The 12,465-nt window shown below is 28.6% G+C and overlaps 1 protein-coding gene across 3 annotated transcripts; it reads right to left on the minus strand.

Moving 5' to 3' along the window:
• Nucleotides 1–2,012: 2,012 nt before the first annotated feature.
• Nucleotides 2,013–8,819, minus strand: LOC118184058 (uncharacterized). 3 transcript variants are annotated; one of them, XM_085826714.1, is made up of 2 exons: nt 6,452–8,819; nt 2,013–3,897 (listed from the first exon to the last, which is right to left on the minus strand). In XM_085826714.1, exons 1-2 carry the CDS (start codon nt 6,798–6,800, stop codon nt 3,752–3,754), a joined length of 495 nt encoding a protein of 164 aa, XP_085682840.1. In that variant the 5' UTR covers nt 6,801–8,819; the 3' UTR covers nt 2,013–3,751. The 3 variants fall into 3 exon arrangements, with proteins under 3 accessions (XP_085682840.1, XP_085682839.1, XP_085682838.1); XM_085826713.1 differs by having other exon boundaries at nt 6,452–8,816; XM_085826712.1 differs by lacking the exon at nt 6,452–8,819 and adding an exon at nt 5,362–6,445.
• Between the last annotated feature and the right edge of the window lie 3,646 nt (nt 8,820–12,465).

Consider the following 12,465-nt stretch of genomic DNA (forward strand, 5'->3'; position numbering starts at 1 on the left):
ACAAATGAAATAGTTAAAATTATCTTTCAAAAAATTAGCAAAAATATACAAATTTTATTCAGCTTTATTTTCCTAAAATAAACACTTGCATTTATGCTGGAAATAAAGCAAAGATAGCAAATTTTCGTTATTTCATATAGCCCACCAGAGGCCGAGCGGTTAAGACACTGAACACTGGTAGTTCGGTCCGAGGTTCGAATCCTGTGAATGGGCTGGCTGCATTGGCGTTTTCATGGTTTTTCCCATGTGTAATGTGTATACGAGCCAGTTTCCCTTAGAAAGTCCTCCACGAAGGCATCCCTTCCCTTAGGCAGATAGCCGTAATTAAATAAACCAAACCAAAACCATTATTGATCTTCATCAGTAACTAATAATAATATATGTAAAACAATAATAAATTCTCCTGGTCAAAAGACAAAAAAAATTTAAAAAAAAAAAAAAGTTAAAGTGAGACATTGAAATCAAATTATGAGCCATACTGTGCACTTTTATAACAACTTTTCCATATTAAGGAACAAGTAGTACAACAAATTATACATGGCAGTAGATAAAAAAAATAAGTTGCATTTTTTGTTAAATTTTTATAAGACATTATAATAAAAATATACAAATTGCACCCACACAGAAAAATAATCTTAGTTGTTAAAACTATAGTGTTCTGAAATTATAAGTTTTATAGTAATTAATGTATGCTAATTTTTTCAAATAAATGTATATTTGTGTGCTGAAACAGCTTAAATTAATAATACCATATATATGTTTTTTCAAATAAATGTGTGTGCTGAAATAGCTTTAATGAATAACACCGTATTCATTAAGCTATTTAATTTGAATATAAAAAGTTTAAGGGCTATATACAGAAGTCACGTAATATATTTTTCTTATTTATAATTGAACTAAAGAACAAAATAAGGAAAAGATCATTACAAACCTTGTTTTTTATGGAACTCTAAGTTTCATACATTTTATCATGTTATTATAATTATGGCGAGTCTTTAATCTTAATCTTAAAGTGACTTAAAACTAACTTAAAAGTGAGATCTTAAATCTCCTGTGGTGAGAAACAGTTCTAGACATCCTACTTCACTGAATTTAATATTTTTTTCACATTACGTTATGAATGCATATTCTGTGTTTGCTTAAAATTGATGATGAATATGGCGTAACTTTAGCAACGGTATCTTTGTGCATACGTTTATGTGCTTTTAAATATCTCATCACATAGAAAGATGCACTGCAAGATTTGCATTATGTTTAAATATCTATATAATATGGATATGTTTAAATATCCATCTCAGTAATAAAAGCAAAAAGAAAGAAAGCGAAGTGCAAGCTCTTTGATTTAAACAAACTGCTAACAATTGACGAGATACGCAGTTGGAGGAGAACTAGAAATAGAGCCAACAACGTTTCAGGACTGTCATGTGATATAGTCAATGACAGTAAAGATAAGCATTTTGCGTTATCTCTCTTGAGATGCCTGTTGCAGCATGGCTCTAGAAACTTCTGGATGAATTGGTCACAGGGCTTCGAAAATAGGTTTTCGTGTCATAACGAACTTTGCATTTATCTTGCATAACACATCCTGCAGAGTATAAATATGGGTCTGAGAACAAGAGAGCTTGTGAATCAGGTGCAGACTTTGCAGTTAGCTGAATTACAAGTTAGTGTTTATCCTGAGAAAGTGATTTAGGAAACTTTAGAATTTATTTCATGAGCTAAAAGTGAATTGCTAAATATCCCTATTCTCCTTGATTTGTTTTCAGCCATTTTTGTTCTGTGTGTAATAGTATTGTGCCTATTCTCCTAATAAATTGTTCATACCATCCTGCTTATCTGGACTCATTATTTAAAGAAACATCAGCAATCCTATCACCTAACTGGACAATGATTACGTATATGATAAATGTGTAATTCACATTTACAGTAGAATAGTTATTATAAAGCATGACTTTATAAATAGATTTAACGTATGCGTAGATTAAGTATAGGATAAATGCATAGCTTAGATATACAGTAGAACAGTTATAACAATTTTATTAAATTTATAATAAGATACATAATTAAATTAAAATGAGACATCCAGATTAGTTACATAAAAATCAAATAATTTGTTATAAATACACAAATTTTAAAAATACTTAAATAGCATAATTTTCTTAAACATTATTTAGTGACTTTTCTTTTAAACTTTTGGCATTCAATTCACTGCAATACAAATGATCATAGCTGGGATCTGAATTAACAATTAATTGATTTAATAAAATAGGTTTGGTATTATTTTTTTCTGCTGTTGAAGGATTTCCAAACTGTACTTTTTTACACACTTTTCGTTTTTTAACTGAATAAAATCTCTTTTGGGGAACAATTTTTTTATTTGTTGGTTCTTTTGAAACTGAAGCATGTGCTTTATCTAACAAAGGAACTTCTAATAAATGTTCAATTACATTTAAATGCTTTTTTATTTGTGTAGCAAGATTAATGTCCATATTTTCAATGCAGTTTAATTTTTCAGAAATTGAAAATGAAGATTGAATAAGTTCACTAATGCATGTTTTACTTACTGTTAAAGATTCATAATTATTCCTAGTAGGTATTCTGTTTAGAGGGCCTATATAAGGTTCTGTCTTTTTTTTTCAGACATGATTACAAAATGTATATGTTTACACATATTATTTAAAATAGAATAATCATGGCATGTACATTTATAAGCTTTTAAACAGCATGAACAAAGTCTACAAGTTATGAGGCATAAATCATTACAAACATGATCTCTGATAATTTTATAAGAATTTTCTCCCAGTTCTGATGAAACTTCCCATACATCATCTTTTTTTACACAGTTAGCATTTAAAAGCTCAGCAGCTTTATGACATTGAAATGTTTTTGTTGTCTTCTTTGTTATTTTTCCTTTCTGATATTTTATGTAAGTGTCAAACTTTTGATCATTGATAAGATTAATTAACTCGATGATACATTTATCAACCCGTTTGGTTTTCTTCCCATCTAAATAAATATATTTTAATTTCCGATGAAATGTTTCAACATACATATTGCTGTTGATTTTAGCCCCTTTTCTGAAACAGTATGCCCACATTTTGGCTCTTTCAAAATAGTATGTCATAAAATATTTATGGAATTCTCGCGTGTCTTCATCTTCATATAGTTGCTCAGAAAATGTTTCTAACATTTTGTTGAACATTTCTTCATCTAATTCATACATTAAAGTTTTTAAAGTTTTGTACACTGCTTGTCTTTTATGTTTTGGCACAGAATTCAAATGACCTTTCCATGCTCTGTCCACATGCCAAGCACATAATAATTTTTGGCAAGAACCAAATGTATGCTCCCATGCATTATAGAACATGGGAGCATCATCGCTCATGAAAACCTTTGGCTTGATATCAATGATCTTTTTGATGCAGTTAAAAAAGTTTACCAAAATTTTTTCTGATACTGTTGATGATATTAAGAAAGCAACTGGTATGCCCTCTTCATACTTATCAACGACAAGCAATGTTACAAGTTCAAATCCATAAGCAGAAATTCCATGTGTAGAATCAATACAGATTCTATCATTACCAAATTCTATCAACATTTTTTTTTTTTTTTTTGAAATTCTGTCATTATTGCTAACATGAAATCATTTTCGTTTACATTTGCATATTTTTCTCCTTGACGTTTATACATCAGAACGGGGTTGAATTCCATTTGCGACATCGTATTAACCCAGGACCAAACACTTGTCTCATCATCTGTTAAAAATAAATCCTTTAGAATTAATGCTCAGACCAAAATCCCTCTTAATGTTATGCAGGTCTTTTCTCGTTATTAACTGTTTTGTTTCAATATCATCTCTCGAAGAGAATCTTGCAAAATTCGCTTCTCTTCCACCCCCTGCAATAATTTAAAAAGATAATTACGAGATAAAAATTATATATACTATATGCAAAATAAAGTTTTTCATTTATATGAACTTGAAAAGAAAATTTTATATTATTTTATACCTACTAAATATGAATTCCATGCAAACAATGGTATGATATTAGAATATCAGCTTGCAACTGAAATTTTTTTTTAATGAACATTTCATTGCCCTAATCAATTCTTTCAACAATATATAAAATAGTAAGTGTTTTGAAATTTGAACATCAACTTAAGGAGTACAGCAACTGAGACCAATATTTATCCAGCGCTTTTTGCATTTCTGCCTTATAAGACACAAGCAACGTAAGTTGCAATGTTTCAGGAAGTGAAATGTTGGTACCCTAAGTAGAAGCCGGACATTATAAAATTTGATTTTGAAGCCGCAGCCATCAATAGCTGTATGTTAGAATTTCCCAGTTCGACTATATTCGGTTGTAACTTTCATTTTAATCAATGTTTGTGACATAAGATGAATGGGGAGAAATGGGTGTAATAAAGGAATATAAAGAGAACGAACATATAAGACATGTCTGTAGAATGATTTCTGCCTTAGCTTACTTGCCAATAGAACATGTAGATGATACTTAGAGCATTGTATAGGAAAAAGCTTTTAGCACTAACAAACTTACCACATTCATTGATTCTTTTATCGAGTAGTGAATGGAAAATCAAAATATGCCCATTAAAATACGGAATGTACATGGACAGCATCATAAGACAAATAATTCTGTTGAAAGGTGGAATTCTAAATTAAACACAATCACTGGCAGAAACCAGCCTATTGTGCACTTATTAGTTAAAATACTAAAAGAAGAAACACAAAAAACTGTCTTTTAATTTGAAAGCCAGAGAATTAGGCGATCCTGAAATAACAAGGAAAAAAGCATATGTAAAATTGGATGAAAGAATTAAAAACATCCTAAAAGAATTCGAAACATCAAACAATTTAGAAAAATGTCTAAAATCTTTAAGTTTTGTAACTAGGTTGGACTAAATTGTAAATTATATTTATGCCTTTATAATAAAGGATAGCTAGTATTTATTTACTAGTATCTGTTTTGTATATTTTACTTCTAATATTTATTTTTACTTACATTAATGCAGCTAATTAATTTTATGGTAACTGCACCTGTTCTAATATTTGACTCTAAAATACAGTTTTCCACAAAATTCCTGAAATTTTTATTTTTATTACATTTTATATTTACACAAAAGTTTTTATTTTTATTACATTTCGCTATGTTTAAAATGCATTCGCACTATAATATCATAACAATTTAAATACATATAAATAATTAAATATGATTGGCAAAAATGTATTTATCATTGTAATTCGATAATCAAGTGCAAAAACAGAGAACATCGGTAAAAGAGATTTGCCACTTAAAATACTGTTTTAAATTATATTTGCAATTTTTAAAAGTATTTATTTACTTATTTATCTGCACCCTTTATCTGTTCTAAGATGGGGAAAAGATGTGCAGCTCTAACCACGATGAGTTTCGAAGTGTCTGCTCTGATCGCGAAATTGTACGTGTCCGCTCTGGCAACGTCCGGTGTAGCCACACCACCTGTTCACAAATGTGACAATAGATTACTGGCGAAAACTCTAAACTGACTATTAGCTCATTAGTATAATATAGTTACTGAAAAATGTAAATATCATGACAGATGTATCTTATATACTAAAACCTAATGGAATAAAAAAAGTATCTTTAAATTTACAAATATGCCTATACAGTAGATTAGTAAGAAATATGATACTTAATTTAATAATAAGAAAAACAATTGTTACAAATCTCAGGTTACTTAAATATAGATAATTAATCACTTTTATATAAATATTTAATATGCTGTTCATAAATACAAGAGAAAACAATTTACCATAATTTTAAATCAGACAAAATATTAATCTTAGTTTCATCTAGATTTTGAATCAAACTTCAGCATTTTCAAGGTCCCTCTTCTTCAAGAGAATTATCCAAATTTATATTAAAAGCAGTTGACAGAGAAACACAAACATTGAACCATTCAGATAAAACAGTAATGAAATATAACAAATTAAGATATTAGAATTATAAATGTGTTAATTCCTTCATAACACATTTAGAATTATAATATCTTGGTTTTACATGCTTCATTATTATTTTCCACAGCAGACAGTGTTACGTTCATCTTTACTTTGCTCTACCCACTCCTTCCATTTTGCAAAAGTTTTGTACTCCTGAAGAGATACCTGTGTCTGATTGTCCTCAAAGCTGATAATTTTATTTAAAATCTATGCAAATTAAGTCTGCTGTTAAGCCTAATTTTAAATTTCACACTCGCGTGTTTCTCTCCCAATCTGAATTTTCCATGAATGATTTTCGTTATCAACTTCATTAATATTAAAATTCATTCACTTTTGGAATTTTGAACCACCTGTATATTAATGACAGCTAGAAAGGCTCCAACTGCATAAGTAATTATAGTTTTATTTAAGAGAAATTAATACAATCAAAATACGGTCTAACACATAACTTGCCTGCTATACTTTGCTTTTCTTGTTTAGGAATAGGGAGATGACAAAGGAATTTTTCATGCTTGTAATGTTCTTTAAAATATACAGCTTCAAAACGATTGCCAAAATCTTTTAGTATGACAGTAGCTGTGCAAGAGAAACCTGTTTTGGAAGTCCCTTGTGCTTTTAGCTGTCTTTCACCTTTGCCTTTTGCTTTGTATGTCCCACTTCTATTATAGCAAAACAGCGTCCTGGTGTAATTTTTATGTTTCTGCCCAGATGAATCTACCACAAAATGAGTCTTTGTTTTTCTTTCTTCATCCGATAGCCATGAATAAAAGTCTAATAAATAAATAAATGTATAAATTTTCATAATAAGGGCATCTGATTAGTAAATAAAAATATGCAGATTGCAGCCACACAGAAAAATAATCTTAATTGTTAAAACTATAGTGTTCTGAAATTATATGTTTCAAAGTAATTAATTTGTTAATTTTTTCAAATAAATGCATATTTGTGTGCTGAAACAGCTTAAATTAATAATACCATATATATGGTGTTTCTTCAAATAAATGTATTGCTGAACTAGCTTTAATGAAGCTATTTAATTTTAATGTAAAAAGATTAAGGGCTATATACAGAAGTTACGCAATATATTTTGCTTATTTATAATTGAACTAGGAAAACAAAATAATAAAAAGTTCATTGCATACCTTGCTTTTTTTGAAACTCATACATTTGGTCATATTGCTGTAATTATGGCAAGTCTCTAAGTGAGATCTTAAATCTCCTGTAGTAGAAAATAGTTCCCGGCATTCGTCTTCGCCGCATTTAATATTACTTCGCCTTATATTATGGATACGTATCCTATGTTTAGCTAAAGAATTTTTTGTACAAAATTGCTTCGTACAATACGTACACGAAAATGGTGCAACTTTATTATTTAAATTCGTGTATTCTTTGTGCATGCGCTTTCAAATATCTTTTCACATAAAAAGATGAACTGCAAGATTTACATTTAAACATATCCATTTTGATAATAAAAAAAAGCAATATCCTTGATTTAAACAAACCGCTAACAATTGGCGAGAAACACAATTGCAGTTGGCGAAAAACCAGAAATAGCGCCTAAAACCAAAGAATCTCTTACAGATTCTTTGCCTAAACGTTTCGGGAGTGTCACGTGGTATACAGCCAATGACAGTGAAGATAAGCATTTTCCTCTTCTGGTCTTGAGCAGTACCTCCTATAAACGAAGCCACGGCACGCCGCACACTACGTCACTAAAGTCGTCCTTATGTACAGAAAGCATGGTTGCCACATGAAACCACTTATCGCTGTTATTCCTTTAAGAAGAGAGAAAATGAAAAGTAGTTTTTATTTCCTTGCATAAGGCTTACTATATCGTTTGGTTTTAAATATATATATGTGTGTGCGTGTGTGTGCAAATATATATATTCCGATTTGATTTCATCGACTGCATTTTCTAATTTCAAATACCTAACCTTACTTTCCTTATATATTTTTATGCTTAAAATAATAACAGTATAGTAAAGAAATTAATTCAACATACTTCAGATTAGTAGTAATAAATATATACTGAATATCTGGCTGATGCTGGTTTGCTTTCTGAAGAATATATATTTTATTAAATATTTTCTTCCTTAACAAAGAGGATAACGCATAATTAAGCAAGTTTACAATTGATTAACACTAAAAATCCTTAAATTAATTTTAATCAATTTTTAACGGCATTTTCTGTTTCTCATAAAATACAAATTTACACATAATTGTTTAGTCATTTTCCGCTTTTTTTTCACTTCAGTGTGGGACTGAATTTCTTAACAGATGAGAAAACTGGAGAATGATTTGAAAAATACTATTTTTTAGCACCTATCAATATTTATTCATTGGTAGTTTTAAAATACGGTAGCAAAACATTTCATATATTTAGGCATTTTAAATTAGATCATTATTTGAGAATACATAACTGCATCTTCCCCAATAATAAAAAATACAAAAATTGTAAAAATTCAACAAACTTGACACTTGCTAGGAATTCAAAATTGTTATGTTTCATTCTTATTGTTAAATGTTTGTAACACCCCTTTTGTCTAATTATGTGCATATAATTTTTTTTTGTAACTTGTAAATTTTTGTTCCTGAAAGCATTTCATTGTAACTTATTTGAGAATTTTTTAGCAAATGATAAATATGAAGTTTATATATGTATTTACTGGAATTTTTATCAGGGTAATCAGTAGGAACTTTTAAAACATCTAAATAGATCAAATGTCCTCAATTCTTAGAATTGAAAGAATAACAAGTTTTATGTATTTTCCTATTAGAAATGAAAATATAGCCTGATTGTTAAGATGTAAAGTAAGATTTAAAATTTTCAAAATAATTCAGATTTTTATTAAAGGAAAGCAACACAATTAGGATGCAAAACATATAAAAAGGATTTTATTTATTTTTTTTGGGCCTGAATTTTTTGTACCAGTAAATTTATAACTGGAAGTAATAGGAAATGGCATTGCATACTACAGTGGGAAAAAGGGTGGGATGACTATTTATTTATGTAACTTGATGCTACTTATTTTTTATTACAGTTAAGTCTTTTTAATATCAAAATAGTTTAGTATAACTGCATGAAGCCTTACAGCTGGGAAGGATTAAAAATATTTTTTTACTCAATTTATTTTTGATAAGTTTTCCCCTGTATATGTACAACCACATCATTAGAAATTTTAATTCCAAAGTATTTAATTTTAGTTTTGACAGAATTTAGCATGTATTACAATGAAAATATTGTATAAGAATACAGTGAATTTCCTCCATAAAAATGCATGAATATCTATAAAAATGACTCATATGGAATTGTAGGTAAAAACAAATTGTATTTATTTTCTTCTTACAGTGTAAAATTAATGTAATAAACATGTCTGCTTCAATTAAAATAATATTAAAAAATTGCAAGATACTGATTTCAAAATCTAAACAATAGTAATATTAATTGGCAAAGTATTTTATCTTCAAAAATCAATATTTCTCTAGTTTACAATAAATACACCTATTTTGCACAAAATTATATTATATAAGAGACTTTAGCACTTTACTGTCATAATTAGTTAACTATTACAAATGCTTTTTTTTTTGTGTGTGTGTGCATGCATTTTGAAAGAGTTGGTAAAGATTTCACAACACAAATAGAAAAAGCACTATTTTTTTATTTAACATACTATCTACATTCTGCAAAAAATATTCATTTAGATAAAATGAATTACAAATTAAGTCTGAAGATAATAAGAAACAATAGATTAGTGTCACTATCTTATTTTATAAAGTTTACTAACTTATAAACATAGTATATGTCATTTCTGCTGTATGCATAAATTATTTTTTTAACGTTTTCAATTTCCGTTGCTTATTTAAATTGTTACTTAAAAGGTTATCATTCAACTTTTTGCAGTAATTATTTAGAAAAATATTCGTTGATGCTTGTATGATGTTTTTCAAAATAATTTGAGGGTCATGAAGTTTAGGACAGTCATTCAACTCTAAAAAAAAATTTTCATGAAGTAAATTTAGAGTAATTTTACACACTGTAACTCGTGGATTTGCCGAAAATAAAAATTTTTGCTCATATTCATCTGAAATAAGTTTCTTAACAATAAAATTGTATATAACAGCATGTAAAATATCAGGATGAGGATACATAAGACCTCTATCAAAAACCTTAATCCATGAATGAATATTTTCATCGTTTTCTAAAGCTAACTCCTTATCAATAGTAATATTGGATTTACATACATCACATTTTAACTTTTTTAGCATACTATAACAGCAATATCCAGCTATATAAGTCAAAATAGGTACATCCAATTTTATGTCGTGTATATCACTATCTTCAACTGTTATTTCATCTATGAATGTTTGTACATCAGTGTCATCAAAAGTTTGTTCTTCAGTGTCTTTAAAATCAGATACACGAAGAGGAATATTTCCAAATTTTGAAGAATTTATTAGGGTTGGTAATGTACTCTGAAGTCTTAATTTACCCTCTATTTCATAAACCTGTCTGATAGAAATATTATGGTGAGCTCCAGCCAGTTGCCTGTACTTACCAAATCTAGCCTCTAACATATCTGTTTGTATTTTTCCAAGTAAAAGGTATTTAAATCCCAACTCATTTATACAATACCTTGATATCTCAATTAAAGCATACGTTGTATGGTATACTGCAAAGTGAGTTTCTTTGGTTAGGCAACCAGAGGTTAAATTCAAATTTTTCCAACTATCTAGCCAATTCAAAAAGTTATTCATAAAAACATATTTTTCATCATTTTCTGCCACAGTGAAAGGTGTTTCAAATACATTATTTTTATGAACACCTTTAAAAATAGATTTCACATTTACAATTGACCACCATGTGTTTATTATTTTAATAAAGTTTCCAGTTTCTTGGAAATTTATTATTTCTTTCTGCTGCCCAAAAGAAAATAATGCTTCAACAACATTATCATTAAAAATCTGCAATGCAAGCTTTACACTTTGTTTTTCTAAGTTAGTTGGATATAGAGCTTTTATTGTCAGACCATAAGCATACTTTAATAACTTACCAGTTTCAGATTCATGTAATTTTTTAATACAAGAAAAAGATGCAGTTTCAATATGTGAAGCATCATCAAAACTTGGGAAAAACATACTCTGATTATTATTTTTTTGATTTATCCAGTTATTTCTAATGCATTTTAAAATATGCACTGTATCAATAATAAAAAACATTGGCCTAGATTTGTCAACAGGGTTTTGATAAACAATACTAACTTTAGGTGGTTCGGAAAACAGAGACATAGCCTTTTTATTAATCGAATTATTGTCAGTGACAATAGCAATAATTTTAAACCCAATATTTTCTAATCCCACAACAATTTTTTTAATATAAATATACAAATTATCCGCACTAAGTGTTTTCACCGGCAAAATATGTACATCCTTATAAACAGATAATAGGCTGCGAATCATGAAAACATATGCACTAGATGCAGCATTTTTGCAATTATATGCCATTCCACACAAATTACCATCTTTATAATCAAATGCTTGATTTAGATGAATTTCATTAATCATTAAAATAACAAGCAGATCTTTTTCTGATAGTTCTTGAAATTTAAATTTTATGTAGCTTAGGAACTTTTGGTTGTATTGTTCATTTATTGGATATATATTAAAACCTGAAAAAATTTTCTGAATGGTCCGTGGATGAGGCATAATAATATTTTCTGAATTTCGAATAAAATTATATGCATGTGGTGAAATTGTGTGAAGTAAAGTGGAAAATATTAGAAAGTCTGCAGAATACCTACATTGTTGTTTTTCTGAATTCAAGTTTGATAGTTGCTCAACGAGAAAATTTATTTCATTGTTTTTATGTGGAATTTTCTCTTTTAAAATTGTCATTAATTCATTTACAATTTGTAAATAATTTTGAATACTGTCTTCAGATGAATCATTTGAGGCAAATAGGTCTAATTTCTCTAAAATACTTAAAAGATCTTTAAGGTTGTTAATTTTTGATGGGATTACATATTGCTTCAGTGATTTAATAGGTATATTTCTAATTGCTACAGATATATTCAAATTACAATCAATCAATAATGATTTTAGAATTCTTGGATGATCGTCATTAGAAATATTAAGAATCATAGTATGTATAAGGCCTGTGTATAACTATCCAGTTATCTGGTAAATTCACAGTATTAAAACAAATTTTTAGTTCATCTAAATTATAAAACATTTGTTTTCATTCATACTCTTCCTTTTCAGCTAAGCTACAGGCTAAGGCTTTTTCGAGTGCATCTTGTTCTCTTTTGAGTCTTTTATGCTCTGGTGATTCCCTTGATGAAACACTGGAACTAAGATGACTCGGACCATCAGGAAACAGACTTGGAATTGCACCATTCTTTAAACGAGGATATGACAATGGTATAATGATCTTCTTTCCAGTTTTCTCATCAAAGAATTCAGTTTGCCTC

Source organism: Stegodyphus dumicola, chromosome 11, assembly GCF_044657685.1.
Source record: "Stegodyphus dumicola isolate Sdum_Otavi_A_Nest chromosome 11, ASM4465768v1".
NCBI classification, from domain to species: domain Eukaryota; kingdom Metazoa; phylum Arthropoda; class Arachnida; order Araneae; family Eresidae; genus Stegodyphus; species Stegodyphus dumicola.